This window comes from Pteropus medius, unplaced genomic scaffold, assembly GCF_902729225.1.
Source record: "Pteropus medius unplaced genomic scaffold, Ma_sr-lr_union100, whole genome shotgun sequence".
NCBI lineage: Eukaryota > Metazoa > Chordata > Mammalia > Chiroptera > Pteropodidae > Pteropus > Pteropus medius.
Genome location: NW_024351073.1, coordinates 26,281,093 through 26,303,207, shown reverse-complemented (window position 1 = coordinate 26,303,207; position 22,115 = coordinate 26,281,093). Strand labels below are relative to the sequence as shown.

The following is a 22,115-nucleotide window of genomic DNA, read 5'->3' as shown; positions in this document are numbered from 1 at the left end:
GCGGGGCTTCCATGGGCTTCTCCCCTGCGGTGGGTGGAGGGCTGAAAGCCGGAGCATCCCCCTGGCCAGGCCCCCTCTGGCTGTAATTCTAAATGAGCTGCTTGCTGGATGAAGGACCCAGTTAGCTAGAGCTACGTGGGCATGCCTTCTAACGCAGCCCAGGCCATCTGCCAGTGTCAGGTGTGACCGCTCAGGCCAGAGACCAGATGTTTGGGCATGGGGCAGCACCTGGCACTCAGAAGCTGTCACAGGGAGACCCCAGGCTGTGCGGGACGAGTGCAGGGCTCTGGGAGCCTCGACACAAAAAGGATGAACAAACGAAAGGTGTTTCTGCGACTGCACCTAGTCCGTAAGGTGATAGGCAGAATCAGGTAAATATCTCCGTGGGCAAATCTCATTTTGTTTGGGTGTCGGTGTCCCTGGCAGTGCTGATGAGAGATTGGACACGAAACAGTGAGAACTCTGCAGTCCCTGGGCCCTTCCTGTCCCTGAATCAAGAAAGACAACTGGAATAGTAATAAGTGCCAGCTCAGTTCAAAAGCAGGACAGTGGACAGAAGGACCCACGAGGCAGTCTCCTGAGCAGGGCCCTTGCGCAGACATCTCCCCCATCCCCGCCGCTGTCCACTTCCAGCAGGTGACCCCAAGGAATCCCGAGGTTCAGACCCTGCAGACATTTGGTCCCCTAGGGCTGATTCTAAACCAGAGTCCAGCCCGCTGCCGACCGCACACCCAGACTCTAGACGAGGGGGCGCACAGGGCCGCTCTAGGCCACGGCAGGGAGGCCACCGCGTGGGCAAAGCCAGGGGAAGACGCCCAAGTCCGATGCCGTGGAGGGGACACCGGGCGGCAGCGACCATCACAGCGGCGTCTCCTCCTGCTCCAGCGCGTGCGGCGGCGCGTGGCACGACGGCTGCAGCGACGCGAGCTTGAGCAGCGCAGGGCGGCGGCGCGCGCGGGGCCGCTGGAACGAGCGCCGGCTGTGCACGCGGCGCGCCGCCGCCGACCGCGCGTGCGCGCCCGGCAGCCCGCGGCGCTCCAGCCCCGCCCCTGGCGCAGGCCCCGCCTCCGACGCAAGCCCCATCCCAGGCTCGCGGTCCGGCGGTGCGGTGGGCGCCGGGCTCCGGGTTGTGGGCGGGGCCGGGGGCGCGCTGGGCGGGGCCTGGCCAGGGGTGGGCGGAGCCTGGGGCGGGGCGCGCGGGCGCTTCTCGGGGGCCAGCGGGACCTCCCGCGGAGACGAGCGTCTGGTCAGCGGCGTATCGGACCCTGTGTCACCTGCAGGAGAAGCCAGAGTGAGCAGGGGGTACGTGGCACAGGAGGGCACCCACAGCCCCAGCCCGGGGCCCACCTCCACCACTTGCAGTGTTCTGGGACACTCGCAGGCCACACCCTGGCTGTGTGGCCACCAGGGTCCCCAGTGACGGGGTCAGCTGAGGCCCTGACTCTGCAGATGGTCGACAGGTGACCCACTGCCCTCCCCGGTGCAGCGCCCTGCCCTGACACCTAGGGGGCCCAGGAGGAGACCCAAGGAAGGGGGAAGCCAGGAGGAGGCAGAGGAGGCAGAAGCTCCCCAGGGTCCTGCCTACAAACTCTCTGCCAGGACCTGCGGTGGGGCCGCCTAGCCGCTCCCTGTGCACCCACTTCTAGGCCCAGACATGTCTGGGAGAAAGCCTAGCTCTTGTGCGAAGAAACCACTGTGCCAGCCTGGCCAGCATGACTGCGTCCCCCAGCTGGACTGATAATCACCCCTGTCCGAGTGTCCACAGGCGAGAGAGAAACAGGTGTTCCTGCTTCAGGTGAAACAAGGTGAAACCCAGAGTGGGCCTGCCGCACCTATGCTGGGGACGCCTTGCTTTCTGCTTCGTCCCATGCACCCACCAAACACTCAAGCGACATGTGAGATAAGCCCAGAACCCTGCCCAAAGGGGCCGAACTCCCCTGTGGAATGCAAAGTGGGGGCAACACCTGATGGGACCAGCAAGAGCACCCTGCAGCACCTACTGAATGGGGCCTGGCCCCTTCCTTGCCCACCACCCTCGCCTCGCCTTCTCCCCTCTTTTGATCCTGGAGGGCACCCCTAGCACAGGGCCTGCAGCAAGGATGCTAGTCAGCTGGGTGCCATGTGGCCACCCCTCCCCCTCCCGGCCCTCAGGGACCCCAACGTGCACCCTTTACCAGCACTCCTCTCTGTAAGGGTAAAAGGGACCCACTGCTTCTCTCCTGGACTCACTTGTCACATGGGTGTTTCCCAGGGCCCGGGGGCCATCAGGGAGAAAGGTAGACGTTCCCTTTCCACATAGCACCCCGCCAGGCCAGTGCCCGGTCCCCTAGGAGCGTGTGACGTGGACTCATGGCTGGCCACAGGGATCGAATACTATTTCAGAGTAGTTAGTCGTTAGTGGTCAAACTGACAATCTAAGAGTGAATTCTAATCAAGAAGCTAAAATAGTCAAATCCTGAAACAGCTCTGGATCCCGACATCCCAGCTGCAGAAGCAAGAAGCAGAGTCAGAAGGTCTCCTAAGAAACGTGCAGCAGAGTGAGAGGCTTTGAAAACAGGCTTAGCAGGAGGGAGGGCAGCTACGGGAGAAAGTCTGCGGGAGGTCAGGTCCAGAGCCGAGAGTGGCAGAGGAGCTAGGGAGAGAGCAGGAGTTAGGGTTCAGGGAAGGCGAGGGGCCAGTTACATGTGCATGGACTCAGGCAGGGAGGTGTGGGGCTGCTCCTTGGGGCCTTCGGCCTGCAGGACGGAGTCCACTGACTTGTTGCTGAGGCGGAAGGGTGTCAGACGACGGAAGTTGCCCGGGGAGTAGGGGATCTGCACGCGGGCCCTCTGGGAGGGCACCACCGTCTCCCCGGGGGACAGCCAGGGCGGCATCCTGGACAGGATGCTTGGGTCCTCGTCCGGGGAGAACACAGGGTTGTCAATTCCTAGGAGAAAGGTCGGTGGCTGGTCAGCTCCCCCCACACAGCCTGAACAGCAAGAGGGAGGGTGCTGCCCGGGTGTCAGACACCAGCACATCCTGTGGCCAGCAACTGGAGGTCACCTGGAAGGTCAGGGCCACGTGCCTTTGGGGTTTCAGGCCTTCCCCCATGCTCTCCCAACCCTCGCCGTGCGCAGGATGGGTGACAGCTCCCTCCTCAGAGCAGAGACCCCAGCCTGCCACCTGCAGGTGCACAGCCCTAGGCCCCCCAGTTCCACAGTCCGAGGACTGTGCTCGCTTCTGGGGCAGCAGAGGGCTGCCCTGTCCCCTCACCTGAGGGGGAGTCTGTTGCTGTGTCCCTGGTGACGTTTGCCAGGAACTCGATCCCCCCACTCATCTCCTCCACGTCGTGGTCGGGGTTCTCCTCCGGGTCCGAAAGTTCCAAATCTGGTGGTGAAGGAGGGGCAGCACAAGGGACATGGGCTGGGGACGAGGGTGACCCAGGTCCAGTGCTCCTGGCGGGTTCCCAGTGCACCCTGAGGGGTGTCATCACCTCCACTGCACAGGCAGGACAGCAGCCTGCAGGGGAGGGTCTCCCGGCAAGGACAGCCCCCGCGCCCTGCCCGGCCCCTCGCATCGTTCCCCGAGTTCGCGCTGAGGAGCGCGGCCGCCGCGGCCCCACTCCGCACCTTTCTCCTTGATGGTGAAGTTGTGCATGAGGTTCTCCATGGGCAGCTTCCCGTTGGGGACGCTGCTGTTCCTCTGAGGGACAGAATGAAACTGCTTACAGGGAAGGCTACGGCGGGCACGGGGCCCTGACCTGTCCCCAGGGGGTGCCCTGGCGTCCCCGTTGCTGACAGCGGTCCGTGGCGCCGCCCACCGCGCGCCCCCACGTCGCCCCACGCGCCCCTCGCCGCGCGCTCACCCGCTTCTGGGCGCGCTCCCGCTTGTACAGCTTGGCCGCCTTCTTGTTCTGGCCGATGCCCAGCTTGGCCGACTTGAAGGACTCCATGCGCTTCCGCATGGTCCTGCGGAAGATCTCCTTGTCCTGCTTCTCGTCCTCCTCAGGAGTCAACTTGTGGCGGCTGTACAGGTGTTTGTACTGCGGCGGAGGAGACAGCGGGGCGCAGCTGCTGGTGACCCGCAGCGGGGCCCGGGCAGCCCCACGGCAGGAGGCTGAGCCCTGACCCTCCCTCCGACCTGTCCCCCACCCCCCCAGAGGTGTGCAGCGACGGGAGGAGGACCTGTGCGCGGCCCTGTGCGCGGCCCTGGGCGCTGCCCGTGGCGGGCCGGGCGCTGGGTGCCCACCTCCTGCCGGGGCTTGTACAGGTACTGCTGCAGCGTGTGGTGCGTGACCATGTCCTCCGTGTCGCGGATGCTGCGTCTCCTCTGCTCCAGGGACTGCATGTCCAGGCACACGGCACTGACATTCTCCCTCCTGCATGGGATGGCAGGGTGTCCCAGCGCACCGCCCAGGCTGGCACACCGACCCCCCCCCTGGGGCTCCTGTCTACGGCCCAGCGTGCAGCCCCACTAGAGCCTCAGCCGTGAGCCCGCCTAGGTGCCCAGCCCCCTCTGCTCCGCCCGGTACCTGGACACTGGTCGACGAGGCCAAGAGCAGCCCCCCAGCGGCCCCAGTCGGATGCCCGCCCGCCCTCTGCCCTGCAGCAAGGTGGTCGTGACTGGCTGCCTGGATTGTGAAGGCGGGTGGAGCGCCTGGCAGCCGCGCCCTCCCACACTCCGTGCCAGCCCCCTGCAGTGTCCAAGCTGGGAGCCTCCGCCTGCCCCACTGACACGTCTCAGGTGCCCCAAGATGCCCGCTGGCTGGTGCCTGTCCAGAGGAGCCCCCGCGGTGGCTGTGCCCAGGAGGAGCTGGGAAGACCTGCCCTTGGCAGCCCCGGGGGGCTGAGAGGTGCCCGCCAGGGGCGGCCTCGTGCACGGGAGCCTGCGTGACCAGGGGCACGTACAGCAGGTAGGAGACGGATGCCTCCACCGTGGAGGGGCGCGGTGTGCCGAAGTCCACGTTGACCATGTTCTCCGTGCTGGGCGAGCGGATGAAGGCCAGGGACCCACGGCGCTCTCCCTGCCAGGGAACAGCCCGCATAAGCCAGGATGCGGCGCCTGAGCCGAGCCCCACCGTGCCCGGGCCAGCCACACCCCTGCTCCGTAGCCCCGAGATTTCAGCAGCCACCACCAGGGCCTCACTGGAGCTGAGGGGCAGCCATGGCGCTGAAGCACACAGCAGCGCAGAGGGCACTGTGGAGGGGGGGGGCAGGAAAGCATGGCAAACCCCACGGGATTAGGACAGTGGCCCCTGGGCCACCGGGCATCCAAGCCAGCAGCCCTCATTCCAAGGAGGAAACCCTCGGGCCTGACATCAGAACTGAGTCAGATGAAAGCATGCAGAGCCAGTCAGAACCCAGCTGCTGTGCTGGGCCGGGCCGTGTTCTGGGGGCCGTCCTGTGGGGGACGGCGGGATGGGCCACCTGCTGCTCGCGGACCCCATGCCCTGGCTTGCTCACCGCAGAGAGGTGCGCGTGGCGCCCTGCTTAGTCTGAGCAGGCCTGACCGGGAGCCCCCCGTGCCGGGGCTGGGGGCCGTGTCACCCGCATCGGGGCGCGGGTTCTGAGGGAGAAGGGTCAGGGAACACAGGCTCAGCGATGGTTGAGGGTCCCTCCCCTCCTCTCTCCGCGGCCCCGAGAAGCACAGTGTCTCTCTGGTGACCCGGCCGTGTGTGGGGTGGATGAGGCTGCTGGGGGCAGGAGTCGCGTCCCCTCGGAGCTGAGAGCAGCTTCCAGGCCCCCGACTGTGGCCTCAGTGTGGGGCCACGGGGTGCTGACAGGCCCCGGCACTCCTGGGGAACACAGGCCCCAGCTGGTGTGGGGACAGGGGCCAGAGATGGGCAGGGACTGTGGAGCCAAGACCTGTGGCCACCTGGGCAGGGCTCTGGGTGACCCGGCCACTGCGGGCACCAGCTGCCACTATGGGGACAGCCCGGAAGTCACTGTCACAGGTCACTCAGGGACAGGGGAAGAGCAGGCTCGGGGCCTGCCTGGACCCAGGCCATCGCAGGGAGCAGGTGACCTCGGGGCCCAGGGGCATGCATGAGGATATGCACGTGGCAGGGGTGGCCTGGTGATGGCCATAACGGCCATGTGGTGGCCACGCGTGTGTACCGAGGAGCTAGAAGCTCTGCCAGCAGGTGCGTGGCCACTGGGGAAGTGGGCCCTGGGCTGTGTGTCCCATGAGGGGCCCTGAGACCGACTGTGACTCGTGTCCTACGTGACACATCCGAGTCCTAACTGTGAGTGGCTGTGGGTCGGTACAAAGCAGGTGGTGTCAGAAACTGCGAGATGCTGGGTGTCACCACAGCATGCGGTGGGCTTGCCCCTCGCCCTCCCATATGCTCCCTGAGCCCTGCTCCTTGACGCCCCACCCTGGGTGCAGCGGCCACTGTGGGCGGGCGCCGTCTCAGAGACCTGGGGATAGACGCGTTTGCCCGGAGGAGGTAGGGGCTCTGTGGGTGCGGGAGGGACCGGGAGACGTCAAGGCCACCTCAGAACCACAGCTTGTCCCCAGCTGTGTACCCCTGCGTGTGCGTGAGCACGTGTGTCTGTGTATGTTGGGAGTCATGGACCCATCACTCCCTAGCTCCGTGTGCTACAGTGTCATGGGGCAGGGTCCCTGCCTGTTTCCTGTGAGTGACAGGGAGCTGTGACAACCCGTTCTCGAGGTGTCGGAGGACCCCTGAGACTCACGTGGACTTGTGGGTGAGCCATCAGGAGCAGTAAGGTGCCACCCGCCCGGTAGCCTTGGGGGCAGGCAGACCCCGGTGGCTGTCCACACCCCGAACCTCGTGCCCCGGCAGCCCACCCACGCGGAGCTCGGCCAGTCCCCGAACCTCGGCCACGTAGCTGATGGCGTCCTTCAGGTTCAGCTCGTGGAACACGTTAAGGATTCGGTCGCGTGACTTTTGGGCTGACCTTCTCATAAGGATCTTGCTGAGGAATTTCCTATCAAAATTGGACCACCTGGGGGTCGAGTCACAGTGTCAGTGCCGGGCGAGCTGTGGGCGCGGCTCCTGTGGGGCGGGGCCAGTGTCCCCACCACCCAGTTGTCCCAGGATGGGGGGAACACGGGAGACCCCTGCTCTGTCCCTGTGCCCACTCCGCGGCCCGTGCCTCGCTCCTGCCTGCCCGTGGGGCCACAGTCGCCGTTAGAGTGTGCAGGAAACCACAGCTCCGTGTCCTCGTGAACTCGACATTGAGGGGTTTTGCACACGCCCGAGGACGGGGTGGGGCCAGTGGGCCGGGCCTGAGCAGGGCTACGTGCCACACTCAGCGCCACACTCACGGATAACCGGCCGCCCCGCGGCTCTACGTCCACAGTGAGAACAGTGACCGGTTATTCGGTCAGGAGGGGAGGCGGCCGGGCCAGACTTGAAAAGGGACTTGCACTGTGAGCTGGACCTCGGGGTGCGGGGGGCGGAGGGGGACGGGACATTCCAACTCCTCTACTGTTCTGAAATTAGGGTTTCGTGGGGTCCACGTCACAGTGGAATCCAGCGCCCTGTGCTCCTGCGGCAGAGGGGGAGGGGACCAGGTTCCGAGGCAGAGGTGCCGCCACGCCCCGAATCTGCAGTCACTTACTTGTCCCTGAGATAATTGTGTCCGATTTGCCCTGATATGTCCTCGATGGCCGAGAGGATGTGGTCGAAAGCCTTTTGGACAACAGGTGGGTGGGTTGGCCACTGACGTCCCAGCCCTCCCCTCCCCCGCTCCTTCCTCCCTCTCCCACTCCCTCCCCCCTACCCTGCCATGCAGCTTCTCGTTGAGCTTGGGCTCGTGGTGCTCACTCTTCTTCACCTTCAGCCACTGCACCAGGGGCTTGATGGTCAGGCCCTGGGAGACAAGGTGCACTGACCCTGACCCTGTCCGCTGGGGCGAGCCCCACTGCACCCCTTTCCAGCCCACTGGAGACCGAGCCCCACCCCCACGGGGTGAAGCAGGCACCCTTCTCCAGTGCCTGGCTGGCCGGCGACCCTCTGCGAGGCGCCCCACACCCGCCCTGCCCCCCCCCACCGGAGCCAGCGAGCGACTCCGCAGATGCGCCCGCAGCCAGGCCAAGTGGGGCGCAAAGTGTTAACTGGGGCTGTGTCAGCCGGCAATGGCTGAGGAGGGAGATTTTTAGGCCAAGCCGTGCTGCGTCCCCTGTGGGGCCACATGAAAACCTACAAACCGGCTCCTAGTTACTAAAGTTAGAACGTGTAGCTGGGAAGGAGCCTGGGAAGGCTGCGGGGAGCAGGGCCGGCGAGGGGCTGCCCCTCGGGCCGCGGGCAGGGCACGAGGGCCACGGGGCCCCGCGCCGACCTACCTGGAAGATGACAGTGAAGTAGATGACGATGATGGTAGTGCTGACGAAGAGGTTCTTCTCCTTGACCTTGTCCTCATCCAGGAGGACGACCAGTGCGAAAGCCACAGCCCCGCGCAGGCCGCCGTAGGACATGACCACCTGGTCGATGACCTCCAGCTGCACCATGCGGTACCGGTTCAGGACCCAGGTCTGCAGGACGACGCCTGCAGGGCCCGGTGGGCGGTCAGCCCCACGGCGGGGACCGGACGGCCCTGCCAACCCCGCCCTCGGCCGCCGCTGCGCTGGGGGGAGCAATTAGGGATCCCCTCTGCGGACCAGAGGTGGTGACAGGTGACAGCAGCATCCAGCACACGGAACGGCGGAAACTGCACTCTGGGGAGGGGGTGGGTGACCCCTCCCGCCCCCTGGCCCTCATCAGGCCCCAAGACCCCGCGCACCAGCTGAGCAGTGCGGAGCGGGCAGCTGGGGTCCTGCCTCACGCGTGCCAGGGCTACTTCCTCGGTGACGGCCCTGCCCCGGGTCACTCTGTCCCATTCAGAGTGAGCGAGTGGGAAATCACACAGGCTCCCCTGAGCCTGTGCTGCCCGCAGCTGCCCACTCAGCCTCACCACGGCAAGGCCGTGAGCGGCCTGACCCTCAGCCACGACCACGGAACGCCAGGCCGAGTCCCCAGGGGCTCTTGGACCTGCCCTCCCCTGGGCTGGGGACGCACACCACATCTCTGCTTCCCACGGACACCCACAGCCAGTGCCCACACCCCTGTGCCCGCCCTCACCGACGGCCCGGTACACGGAGATGAAGACCAGCGTCAGCAGCACGAAGGCCGTGTTCCACCTCCAGATGAGCGGGTCCACGGCCGAGATGCCCAGGAACATGAAGATGATGGTCTCGGCCCCGCTGGCCAGCATCTTCATGGTGTAGCGCACGGTGGTGGCGGACTGCTCCGAGATGTTGGCCTTCACGTACTTCTGGCAGCAGATGCCGCAGAAGGTGATGCTGGGGGGCGGGCCACTCGTGAGGCTGCGGGCGCCATGCGCCCTGCACCCGTGCGGCTGTCTGGGGCGACCCCGGTGGCACCCCAGGGCCTGTGCACTTCTCCCCGTGAGCTCGGGGCTCCTCCTTGGGGATCAGTGCCCTGAGCTGGGCCCACTGCCGGCCGGCACCCCGACATCGCCGCAATCTGTTCCCGAGTCCCTGGGGCCTGGGCCCTGAGCTGCAGCGCGCCTGCCTGCCCCTGGCCCAGCCAAGGCGGCTCCGAGGGGCACGGGGTGCTGCCGACAGAGAGGCGGCCTGCAGGCCTGCAAGCCCGGCCCTCTGGACGCCAACTCCTTATGTAAAAAGCTAAGGAGATCACATTCCTCACCCCCGACTGCCCTGCCCGCCAGCCTGGGAGGCGGGCGCGGCGCCTGGGGCTGCAGAAGGCCCAGCCTCCACCACCCGGGGACTGGAGGCAGAGTGAGGCGCCACTCCTGGGCCCCCCGGGACCTGCAGCCAGGGGTACTTACGCCAGGATGGAAGACAGGGACAGCATCTCGGAGGTGAGGTAGGACAGGTAGGAGATGATGAACACGAAGCCGGGCTCGATGATGTGCACGTGCTTGGTGAAGCGTGTCACCAGGGACAGCAGGAAGGCGAACAGGACCCCCACCAGCATGCCCCCCAGGCCCACCACGAAGAAGGACACTGCAAGGGGCAAGGACAGGACGTTGGGCCGCCTGAATGGCCCTTTGTGGCCACGGCGTGGGCCAGGCGGGTCTGCTGGCCTCCCTTCCCCGCTGTCCTGAGGCTGTTGCCTGGCAACCCCCCCACAGAGGGGCTCAGCAAACAAGAAGCCCATTCTCGGGAGAGAGGCCTAGTGGACAGCTGGGGAGGGGATGCAGCCTATGGACGCCCAGCCACCCCCCACATCATGGCGAGAGCGCCCTTGGGCATGGGTCGGCAGCCAGGACCAGGGCCCTGGGCGCCCAGGCACAGCTAGGCTGTCGTCGGTCCTGCCCAGGGAACACCCAGGACACCCGATGTACCCGCTCCAGCCTGATCTGGTGGCCGTGACGGGGAAATGACCCTTGCCTCCCAGGGGGGCTGAGACGCGGCAACATCGTGTTCATGAATCACGCTGGAGACAGGAAGGGCCATGACGGAGACACCGAGGTGGAGGCCCCTGCTCGTGCCCAGGCCATGGTCCAGGGGTGCCTGGCGCAGAGGCCGGGCCGGCCCGCGAGGCGGCCGCGTTCTGGAGAAGGGGTGCAGCCCCCCAGGCCGGGACCCGCCAGCCACACACCTATGCCTTTCACGTAGTCTACGCTGGTCACCTTGTCCCCGCCCAGCGTGATGAACGATTCGAACACGTTGTACAGGACCTGGGGACACAGAGGTGGAGCCGACGTGAGGCTGGCCCTGGGGCCCCGCTCCGTCTCGGAGCCTTAAAACTACTGGCGGGGAGATCACCACGGGGCAGTAATGATCAGTGAGGAAGGCCACGGACGAGCCAGCAGGTGGGATCTGGGAGGCAGAACATTCTGGAAGGAACTAGACCTTTAGGAACAAACCCGGCCGGCAGGGCGGACACAAAGCCAGCCCACTATGTTCAAGTCTCGATTTCATTTCCCAAGACAGACCCGGAGCTTGGTCGTCAGTGACGGTGCTGCTATGTTGCCCCCCGGTGTGGGGGTCACAACCCTGGTGCCTCTGGCGTCTCTGCCTGTTGACATTTAAACCTCATCCCACCAGGACGAGATGAGACGCCCAGAAGCCTCGCCCAAGGCGCGGCGGTGGGGACAGCTGTGTTTTCCGAGCCTGCTCCCCACCTGGAATGGGCCATAGGTCTCCAGGAGACACTTGCGTCTGCGCCCCTAAATGTGCTCCCAGGGCCCCGGGGGCGTGTCAGGTGCTGTGTACAGGACGGGCGCGCGCATGAAGGCACCGGGAGCCAGACCTGCGCAGAAGCTCCGTGCGAGGCGGGCCTCGCGCAGGGAGCCGTGAAGTCCCCGGTCAGGCAGGCCACGTGTCCGTGGAGACGCAGAGGCCCGGCCACCTGCCTTCCCCACTGCCCTGCCCTGCCCTGCCCAGGCTCAGGGTGGGCTCGGACCCCCAGATAGGCTCAGCTCTACAAGAAACCTGGGCACCTGGCCCAGGCTTTCACCCTCCACGACCTGGGGACATGAGCAGCGAGCAGTGAGAGAGACGCCCCAGGTGCCCCGGAGACAGGAGGGGACTTCGGGCCCCTCCGTGTCTGCGGCTGCCACGTGGGGGAGGCCGGGACATGCCCCCGGCCCCAAGCTGGCTCAGGGACACACCCTCGGCCACCGTTCCCTTTCCAGAGGTCCTGGCCCAGTTTGGGGATGGGTTTCAAAAACTAAGTGGTGGCCCTGATGCCGACACAGCCCCTCGCATTCCCGTCCTGAGGGGGACCCTGCAGTCCCTGCCAGCCCACGGGCCACCGAGCCGCCGGTGCCACCTCCCTGGGGGAAAATAGCCTTTGTGAGCACAGCGAGAGCACCAGCTGCCCGCGGCCCCGGTCCTGGTGAGATTTTGTTGTTTGCTTATTAATTCTCTCTAGAAAGTCAGCAACATGGGGGCCGACTGGGCTCTGGGCCCCTGACCGCGGAGCCGTGACCCGTGAAGGAGTGAAGTGGGGTCCACGGGGTGTCTGAGTGGACAGTCACGTGTCGCCCAGGGGCATCGGCCGCGCCCGGGGCCTGCCCCCCGCCCCGCGGCGGCCCCAACCGCCTGGGCGCCTGTCCCCCGGAGGCCCTCACCACCGTGACGGCGTCATTCAGCAGCGACTCCCCGAAGACGATGATGAACAGCACCTCGTTGACGTGCACCTCCTCGAACACGGCCAGGACGGCCACCGGGTCCACGGCAGCGATCAGGCTGCCGAACAGGAGGAAGTCCAGCAGCCCGATGTCCAGGTCCCCTAGGAGACAAGGGTGACGTCGGGGGCCTCCACTGGCGCTGGAGCCCGGGCGTCCCCGGCCGCTGGGACACGGAGAGAAGACAGGCGGAGGGCAGAGCAGGCTGGACGCGTGCCAGCCTCCCGGGGCTGCTGGCCCGGGGCCTGGGCTGGCTGCGGGCATAGTGCCCCCCGCCGCAGCTCCCACAGCTTCCGGGAAGGCAGGGAGCCCCAGCCCGTCCAAGGAGACCGGCCACCCCTGGGTCTCTCCTTTGATTTCCTCAGGCCGGCTGAGGCCTCCTGTTCGGCTTCCCAGGGAGCCTGCTGCAGGGGGCCGAGGGGCTCGGGGCGCCTGGCATGACACATGCAGCCAGACCCTGGCCCTGGGGAGTCTGCTGCCCGGTGGGCATGAGTGCGGACGCAGGGCGCACGTGCCTCCCCAGCCAGTACGGTCTTGGCCACAGTGGGGGCAACCGGGAGCAGCCCAGAGGGAGGTGACCGGGGTGGGGTCAGGTCTCAAGGGACCCTGGGGGCCGCGACGGCCCTTGGGAAATCCCAAAGGCCCCAGCAGCAGTGGCTACAGGGGGGCTGGCGAGAGCGGAGGGTAGGAGGGAGGTGGCAGACACGTTTAGGGTGCCAGGAGGGCAGGCCTGGAAAGAGTATGTCCACACGGAGCCCGCCCTCTCCCCTCGGCTCCACGGCCCCTGCCCAGGGCCCGCAGGCGCCTGTGGGTGGGGAGGCCGTGCTGAGAGGCACTGCAGCCTCTGTGACCCTCCCGGGTTGACCTCGGGGCCTGGGTCACCAGCAGGTCACGTGCACACCCCGGTGCCGGCCTCAGACCCGTGCCCGCGGAGGCGCACGTGGGTGCCGGTCTGCTCCTGCTCTCAGCCAGGCTCGGTTGTGAGGCCTTGACTGGGGGGTCCCCTGTGGCCTCACTGGCCACCTGTCCTCTCCCCAGCCCAAGTGGATCCAGTCGGGGCCGAGAAGATGGAGGGAGGGCGGAGAGGCTGAGTCCATGTGGCTGGACACTGCCCCGAGTCCCCGGTCACGGGTGTCCACAGGGGCCTTTCCAACTTCTGGGGCTCCTGCAGGGCCTAACCCTGGGCTGGCCTGGATGGTGACTCCTGCCTGCGGCCTGGCCCAGACTGACCCTTCCTTGGAGGGGTGTGCCCGGTCCTTGAGCTGCCGGTCAGCATGGGTGGACCGCTGCCGCCCCCGCCCTCCCAGCCCCATCCACTGGGACAGGATAGACTCCTGGGCCCCTGGGCCCTGCTCCGCTCTGTGACCTGGGACGACGCCTAGCCTGGCCCGCCGTGTCCCGGGCGTCACTCAGTGTCCCTGCCACAAACCCCGAGGCTGTGGGCTCAGCAGCCGGAGGCAGCCATATCATCTTACGTGCGTCCTGAGCACCTGAGAAGCCACCATAATGCCAACAATGTAACCCGACTACACCCACGGGGCGGGGGGCCCACCTGCGAGGCCGGCCAGGTGCACCCCGGCCCGTGTCACCCTTAAGGTTCCTTCCCGCTGGGCCTGGCAGGCAGTGCAGGGTGGTGGGGGCCTCGAGGGAGCACGTGCGTGCTCCGTGGGGCGAGGACGAAGTCCCGAGGTGACAGTGTGCTAGGCGAGGCGGCTGTTCTCATCGGGGGACCTTTGGCCCTTCTTTCTCAATGCACTTCCTTTGTCACCGGGACTTCAAGGCCTCGATCCACACGGGAGGCCAGCAGGGCCCCCCCTCGATCAGATGGGCCTGTCTCCACGTCTGGTTCCGCTGGTAGAGCGGGGTGAGGCCGGGCTGAGTGCTCGGACGGGCGCCCGGGCGTGGGGCCCACAGCAGCCCTCCCCCTCTGCCCCAGTGCCGGGGCGAGCGTGCCGTGAAGCCCAGGGGGCCTGGGCAGCATCGGGGCCCCACCCGCTCCAGTGTCCCAGGGGGATGATGCCTGTTAATTGCTTATTAATTCTCTCTAGAAAGTCAGCAACAATGATGCTCTGCAGGCCCCGCCCGCTCCAGTGTCCCTGGTGGGCGGGGCACTCCTCACAGGTGCGCGGAGAGTAAGCGGACTATGGGAGGCGAGGCAGGGCACGGAGCTGCAGGTGCCCGAGGGAGGGCGGCTGCTGAAGGGCGGCTGTGGCCTTCTCTCGAAGGTTTCAGCAGAAACGACGCCCAAAAGTGCTGCTCAGGTGCGTGGCTACCTGGGCTGTGGGCTCGGATGCTGGTCTCTGCCAGAGGCGCCTCCTGCTCTCTGTCCCCGGGGGCTCGGTGGTGGGGGCCGGGCCCCACCTGCCCTCCGAGGGCAGGGCCAGCAGTGGGCGGCTCCCCGCCCCGCCCCGCAGCCGACCTGGCTCAACCAGGATCCCTTCCTCAGAGCCCGGAGCCCCCCGCCCACGGAGCCCCCCGGGTAGGCGGCGGCGCCCACTCACCCATCAGGCCGCTGAGGAAGACGCCGTAGAGGGACAGGCCTGTGGTGGCAGCGTTCCACACGGTGCCCACGACGGCGTACAGCAGGATGGTGCCCAGGTTGCTGAAGAAGAGCCGGTTGGGCATGAAGTAGCCGGCGTCCAGCACGATGGGCGGCAGCAGGTAGAAGAAGAAGGCGGTGGGCGTGAGCGTGAAGGACGCGATGTGGTTGGCGGCCCAGACGATGCCGCCCAGCACCAGCCCCAGCACGATGAGCAGGGCGCTCTCCGGCACCACGCTGGTGACCTTGTGGGACAGGTGGAAGCCTGCGGGACAGGCGGGTCAGGGGCGGGCGGGGGAGGGACCACAGGCTCCCGCTGCGGTCACCTCCCTCCCTTCCGCTTGTGTGGCCTGGAGCCCCAGCTAGTCCCGGTCACCTGGTCCTCGGGACCTGGCCGGAGGACGCCCTCCTCAGGGGTCTCCCCGCCTCCTGCCCAGACGATGGCCCCTGTCTTCCATGGGGACCCCAAGAGGGCTGGTCAGCTGGGGTGCTAGAGTCAGGCTGGCGGGGGCTGCAGGGCTCAGGACAGGGTGGGCAGGGCGGGGGCGCCCACGCCCAGGCTGCACGCAAACCTGTCCTCGGCCCTCTGTCTTGCATCTGGTGACCACGGCCCACCCTCGCCCTAAGCGTCCTGAGGCTCTGAGGCTACTCCCTGCTCGAGGCCCAGCCGCACTCTCCCTGGAGGGCCCCGCACGCTGGCCGGCGCCCGTGCCCGCAGCAGGGCAGGGTCTCCGGGCCGCCCAGCAGGCACGAGCTCCACTGCCCACACCGAGCCCAGAGGTCTCCGCGCCGGGCCTCTCGCCAGGACCCTGGGGTGCCGAGCCCCGCCCGCCTGCCCAGGCCCACTGGGGCCCACTGCTCCTTCGTGCTGTGAGGCTCAAGAGGAAGTGCCAGACGCCTCCGTGAAGCCAGATTTTGGGACACTGACGGACGTACACGTGGCCTCCCTCGCCCACCGAAGTTCTTGGGGGCCGTGCGTGGGATTCTGAGGCGAGGCCTCCTGGCTGCTGGGACCCCACCGCAAGGGGAGCAGAGGCCACGTCCTGGCCCCGCCCTGAGACCTGGGGAGGGTCCCCGGGCGCCACAGCCCTCCCTGGCCCACTCCTCGGTGATAATTTCGGGGTCACGGCGGGGCTCCCCGAGGACGGTCTCCTGTCCTCAGTGCTGGCCCGCCTCGGGCAGCCGACTCCACTCAAAGCTGCCTGGGAAGCTGTGTGACACGTTGAGTGCAGGGCCTTCAAGCGCACTGGCCTCTGGCCACCTGCCACCTGCAAGGCCCCTCAGCTGCCCAGAGGCATGTGGGCTCGCGCTTCCGGTCTGAGGGCCTCTGAGGTCCCTCCCAGAGCCCCACCTGGCTATGCATCCCGGCTCTGGCCAGGGGCTGCCCCTCCATCTGACGTCCACGCCTCATTGGGGCATCTGTGCTCCCCCACCCCGGGGAGCCACCCGGGGAGCCGGCAGAGCCAGGGCCCAGCCTCGGGGGAGGCTGGCTGGCGCCTGGACATGGCCACGTGACAGGATTTCCAGGCCATGCCAGGGCACGCATGACGCATGCATGATGCCCGGAGTGAGGGAGGCCGTCTCTGAGCATGGAGGGCCGGGTCCCTGGATGTCTCGGGCCTGCCCGGCTGCTCTGCAGGAAACCGTCCGGGGCCCCCCTGGGGTTTGCACGCTCGTGCCCTGGAGGGTCGCAGTGTGGGTGAGGAAGGACAGGCGCCCCGCACGTCTGCCCCGGGCCAGTCTGCTGGGACGCAGCAGCAGCATCTGAGCCCCATCCTCAGCAGCACCTGCCACCCAGACGCAGGCGGGGCCGGCCCCCGGGGCACAGCAGGACGGCCCGTCCTGCCACAGCCCTCCAGCTGGGGGCCTCCCGTGCTTTGGGAAGAGGCCTGGGAGGCCAACTCTCCCTGTGGCTTGTGGCCCCTGCAGGTCCCGGGTAGCTGCGTCTTCACGGCTCTGGAAAGGGTCGGGCAGTGTCCCTCCCCGCGGCCTCCCCGATCGCCTGCGAATGTCCAGATGGAGTCCAGTTCTCTCCTTTCCCGAGGGGCTCGGATCCAGGAGCTGCGTTTACAGAGGTCGGTGGTCTCTGCCAGCGCCGGCTCTGCTGCTGGCTCCTCCGGTCCAGCGGCGTCTGTCTTTGGCCGGGCCACGGGCGAGGACGTGGCTTTCGCCAGGGTGGCAGCGATGCCCGCTCCTGCCCCACAAGTTCCCCAGAGCCCCAAGCCGTGCTGTCTCCCCGCGCCAGAGGCTCTGACTGCATTCACCATCAGCGGAAGCCACCGTTTTCAGTCGTGTGTTTCCTGTTGTTCTGAGCGTCCTGGCCGGCCTCCGAGCCTGTCCAGCAGACACCGCGTGTGTGGCGGCTCCGAGCCTGTCCAGCAAGGCTCCGAGGACTCTGCCACCCTCAGTGCTACCTGTCTGGAGCCCCTTAGAAGACAGAATCCAGGGACCAGAAGGCAGCGCCATAGGTCACAGGCCCAGGCCTGGGGTGCTGAGTGACCCCCGAGCTCTAGAAGGCCCCTTGCCGGGTGGCAGTGGAGGGTCCCCAGAGCTGGACGCCACCTCGGACACCTGCAGGGCTGCGGGCGGGAAGCTGCCCAGTGCCCAGGACCTTGCGCGCAGGGCCTGGCTGGCGCCCCACCCCCCACGCGTCCTGGTGTGTGCGCCCGTTGCTGGTTGACGTGGGGAGTGGGTGGCCGCGAGGCAGGCCAGGCGCCTCTGCCAGGAGCGAGCCCTGCGGTCCCACAGGAAGGTGACTCGCTCCTCACGCTCACTGAGAAGGAAACACGAGGACAGATGGTGACACAGGCCGCTGCTCCCGGGCCTCTGCCACTGTGCCACTCGGGGTCGCACGCTCTGCGAGGGCGGCCTCCTGGGACCGGGGGCCTTTCAAAGTCCGGCGGTCGCCTGGTCCTGCTGCGTAGAAGTGCCCGGCACACCTGCGCACACGGCGGGGTGGGCCCATCCGCGTCCGGTCGGTCTGCCCCACTCTGCAGGGTTGGGGACAGGCCCCTTCCGCGAGCTGCTTCTCCCCAGCGCGGCCGCAGCCTCGCAGGCCCGCGGTGCCCTCGCCGTCACAGGCACGGCCCCCGGCCTGCTGTGCAGGGAGCTTTGCTGTGTGCAGAGAACCCTTCGGCCTCTCGTGTCTGGCTTCTGAGTTTCGTGTGACGCTTTAAAAAGCCATCCCTAGTCCTCTGTTCTCTGCGAAACTTAACGTTCAATTTAACTTTACTTGAATTTAACCGAGACAATATTTAAGAACAGCTGTGGAACCGAAGGGCTCGCCCGGCCCCGGGAGAGTCTCCGAGCCCCGGAGACGGCGCCTGTGGCGGCCCCACGGCCCCGTCCCGGGGCGCAGGCGTCTGTCCCGTCCGTGTCCCGTCCGTGCCCCGCTGGCTGTGCGTCTCCGCTGCTGCCTGCAGGGCCTGGGTTCCGCCCTCCCGTCTCCGCTGACTTCGCCTGACGCCTGTGTCATGGGGTCATGTCCCAGGACCCACAGACACTGCCTGTCGCCTTCGGGCCCTGAGTGGTTCAGGGAGGACAGACAAGCCGCCTGGGGTTTGCCTCATCGGCGTGGGCCACTGGTTGGCTTATGATTTCCGTCTGGTCGTCAGAGAAACTTTTTCATCCTTGAATGTTCTTGTAGCAAGGACTCACTTCGGCTCTGAGTTTCCTTTTCCTCTAACACTGGGGACATCGTTCCAGCAAGTTCTATGCTCCCACCACTGCGCGGTTGGCCTCTGGTCGCTTGGTCCTTCTGGCTTGGGGACAAGGGAAGGGGCAGAGTGTGGCACGGTGCTGGTTCCACTTCTGCCCAGACTCGGGGGCTCTGGTTGCTGGGCTTTCCTCGCAGGCGTGTTGGCTGGCCTGGGACGGCCAGGCCCACAGGCAGCTGCCCCCGTCCCCGTGACCACCCACAGATGCCGGGCTGCACTGTAATGAGCTAATTAAACGAAACACTCAATAGGTTGAAAGCGGCAATTTGCTAGTGGTTTCGCAATTAAGCACATAATGGGCATTTCAGGAGTCGGTCAGCCAAATTCCAGCCCAAAGCGCCTGCAGCGTCCACGTCAGCTGTGGGCGGCGAGGCCCTCCAGCCGGAACGCACGGCCACCACAGGGTGGCCCGTGGACACAGGCAGGGACTCAGCTCCTGGCCGGGGCCTCGTCACTGTGGGCCACACGTCCCCTCCCTCCCACACGTCCCCTCCCTCCCTACCCGTCAGCAGGAGGGAGCAGCAGGGTTCGTGCCTCAGGGTCCCTGGGAAAAGACGTTCTGAGAGCCAGCGCCCCACACACGGGCCCCTTCCTGCTCCCTCTGTCCACAGCTGCAGGCGGGGGCGGGGAAGGATGACCAGTTCCTGTGCGGTGACCCCCAATCGATGGCGGGGTCACTGCCACCAGGCAGCTCAGTCTTCTGGGGGTGCATATATGGCGGTGCGGGGGCTGCGGGCGCTCGGCCGGCTCCCAGCACAGTCCCCACCGCCCACACCCGGAAGGCCACGCGCTCAGGCGGGCTGGATCACAGGACGCTGGTGGCTTGGGGAGGGTCCCGAGCACCTTATTTCCTCCAGGGACACAAAGGCTCCAGAGACACGTGTTGCAGGCGCCCGCCACCTGCTCAGGACCCACAGCTTCAGAGCCCACACCTGGCCTGTCCGGGCCCAAGGCCACCGACTCAGAGCAGAGCCCGGGGTCCTGGGGCCATGCACCACCAGGAGGCTCGGGCCGAGGCCAGGGCCGGGGCATGTGGTGTGAGGCTGTGCATCACATTCCCACGTTTGCTGGGAAGAGCCAGCGCCTCCCGGGCAGAGGGCTGAGCGGCTTGGGGACACACCAGCTGTGTCCGCCCACACGGAGCCCCCGGTCACAGACGGCACCACCTCGCTGTGGCAGGCAGTTCCAACCATGACCGGCAGGCAGCGACTCCCAAGACCACAGGTAACTGATTGCCGAGGCCAGAGAGTTCCGGCTAATTAAGCGCAAAAGACACGGCCACAGGGCGGCGAGGACAGGGGACGCGGGCTTTTAGTCCTAATTACAAACCCTCTGACCAGTGTTGAAGGCCAGGAGGCGCCAGCTGGCCACGTCCAGAGTTGGCCCAGGACGGAGCAGGTGCCAGGGGCCCGGGAAGGTCATGGCTGACGTGAGTCCCGCCTGCCGGGCTGCCCGGGGTCAGGCCCTGCGTGGGCGCCGCCTCCGGGGCCTCCGCACAGATTCAGCTGAGTCCACGCGAATGTGGCAGCCAGCGAAGCCTCTGGTTTTACTTTAACGGGTGTGGCCGTGGTACATTAACCCGCAGGCAAGACAACCAGTGCCGAGGGCCAGGCCTTTCCGGGGAGGGCGGGCCCTAGGGACCCGTGTCGCTTCGTGGGGTGAGTGGTTCAGGGTGGGACCTGAAATGTCAGATCCCCAGGTCCACGCACACACACGGAGACACACACAGATACAGACACTCACAGACACAGGCACAGGCACAGACACACAGAAACACTGAGACGCAGACGCACGCTTGTGGATGCCCAGCACTAACTCCAGCACTCCCCGCAGACAAGGCGGGGGTGTCCTCAGCACTCTCCAGGACGGGGGCTGGCTCTGTGCGCCCCTCCCCAGTCCCGTGACCCCCACGCGGGCTGAGCTCGCTCGGTGCCCTGTGAGGGTTTACAGCGAACACGGCAGCGTCGAGCCAAGGGCAGTGACAACGAGATTCATAGTGTCTACAAGTGTCACCTAACCGGCCCGCGCCTCTCCCAGCATGGATGTTCGGGACGGGTGCTCCCGGGTCACTGTCGGATGCAGTGACGTGCACCCGGGCCTCTCCCCAGGGAGGGTGCTGCAGGGGGCCGGCGGGTCGGGGGGCTGCTTCCATGCGTCGGGCTCGGGTGTGCTCACAAACCACATGTGTTTTAAACGCCGCATGTTTGCAAAACCCAATCTTCGTCCATTTTTTAATTAAAACATGGGCACGTTAGTGCTCCCGGAGGCAGCTCGCTCTTCCGCTCCGGGCCAGCGTGAGCGACCGACGTGAGGACGAAGGCAGGCTGGGCCTGCCCGGGTGGCCACCGACGTCGGGCGGCAGCGTGCCCCTCAGGACGGGCAGGAAGGCCTGCGCCCCGCACCCCAAGCACCGCCGGCTCAGAGAGCCGTTTGGGCCTGTGTTTAAGGGCAGTGCCCGCGTCCCGAAGCACTGTGGCCCCCCTGCCCCGTGACCGTCCTCCCTGGAGAATACATCTGAATCACGACGTCACCGCCGTGAGTTTTCCCTGTGTCCTCATTAGTGTTCCCTTGTATCTGTCACACAGCCTCCCACAGACACTTTCGTAGAAGGTGCTACTTAAACAGAATGGGGTGCAGCTTCCATGGGTCCCCAGTGGCCTCCTCACCCGAATCACGAAAAACACGTCCGCTGTGATGAGAGCAGGAAGCCAGGGCGAGAGCTCGCACGGGCTGCGCTGCGGCCCCCGGGGCCATGGGGGGGGTGCGAGAAGCAGCGAAACGAGGGGGTCCTCCCCGAGCACCAGGGAGTGACCCAGGGGAGCGCTTCATTTAAAACAACCTTCGCCCTGTCCGGAGGCCAGTCCTGTAGGGCGGGTGGTGGCCATCCAGCAGGTGTTACTGATGGTGGCACGTGGGTCTAGGCTGGTGACGGTGCGTGCTGTCCGGTGACGCCGTGAGCGGAGGGCCAGGAGCCAGGGTGCCAGCCCCACCGCGAGAGCCTCCGCCCGCAGCGCCGCCCCCCGCAGCGCCACCCCCTCCGCGTCCCCGCTCGGGGTCGTCTGCTCCCCACGCTCCACGTAGAAGGGCGACGCGTTTCACCGAAAGGTTCGAGAAGGTGTGCGACAATCAGGTGTCCGCTTTCCCAAAGCCTGCGTGACGCCGCTCTGCGTCTACGACGGACCCGCACTGGTCCCTGTTTTCACTCGTGAAAGAAAGTCAGAGGGTTTTCGTTTGTACGGAGAAAGGCACGAAGTGGGGGCGACAGCATCGCGTGGCAGCCGCGGCTGGGGCGCCGCTTCACTCCGCGCCAGCGTGGCCGCAGGCTGGTTGTCACTCCGCACGATTTGGCAGGTGCCTTTTTTTCCAGTCTGAGCACATTCAAAAATTCTCCCATATAAATGAATGGCGATGGCTCCTCCCCTTCACGTCCCTGGCTTAAGAAAGATTTCATGGAAACACTTCCAGACGGCGAGGGGAAGCCGCGCATCGTCAGCGCTGCAGGCCGTGGACCAGCGCCTACTGCGGCGACGCCCTCCCCGGTAGCAAGCGCGAGCTCTGGAGAAAGATGTGAACGACCCCATGTACTGACGACACCGAAAGAAAGCAGAAGCTGGGGGCGTGGGGGCGGGGCCCTGAACTCCGAGGAAGGAACCGGCCCTGGGTGACTTCCCTGGTTTTTTATGGCTTTTCCCAGAGGGCGGGTCCCAGCCGGGGCCTCGCAGGTAGAAACCCACAGTCCTGGACTGAAGAGCC

The 22,115-nt window shown here is 66.5% G+C and overlaps 1 protein-coding gene across 2 annotated transcripts in view; it reads right to left on the bottom strand.

Moving 5' to 3' along the window:
* Positions 1–1,162: 1,162 nt before the first annotated feature.
* Positions 1,163–22,115, bottom strand: part of SLC9A3 (solute carrier family 9 member A3) — a 37,547-nt gene continuing 16,594 nt past the window's right edge. Inside the window, exons 2-17 of one of the 2 annotated variants that reach the window (XM_039842860.1) lie at positions 14,609–14,911; positions 12,051–12,211; positions 10,574–10,652; positions 9,798–9,975; positions 9,068–9,288; positions 8,293–8,495; positions 7,731–7,820; positions 7,569–7,639; positions 6,821–6,950; positions 4,887–5,002; positions 4,228–4,357; positions 3,845–4,021; positions 3,609–3,681; positions 3,253–3,366; positions 2,683–2,926; positions 1,163–1,274 (exon numbers count right to left, since the gene is read on the bottom strand). In XM_039842860.1, coding sequence (XP_039698794.1) covers positions 1,271–1,274; positions 2,683–2,926; positions 3,253–3,366; positions 3,609–3,681; positions 3,845–4,021; positions 4,228–4,357; positions 4,887–5,002; positions 6,821–6,950; positions 7,569–7,639; positions 7,731–7,820; positions 8,293–8,495; positions 9,068–9,288; positions 9,798–9,975; positions 10,574–10,652; positions 12,051–12,211; positions 14,609–14,911 — 2,294 coding nt within the window. In that variant the 3' untranslated portion in view covers positions 1,163–1,270. Of the gene's footprint in view, positions 1,275–2,677; positions 2,927–3,252; positions 3,367–3,608; positions 3,682–3,844; positions 4,022–4,227; positions 4,358–4,886; positions 5,003–6,820; positions 6,951–7,568; positions 7,640–7,730; positions 7,821–8,292; positions 8,496–9,067; positions 9,289–9,797; positions 9,976–10,573; positions 10,653–12,050; positions 12,212–14,608; positions 14,912–22,115 lie in introns of those variants that run through there. The other variant, XM_039842859.1, reaches the window with a different exon arrangement.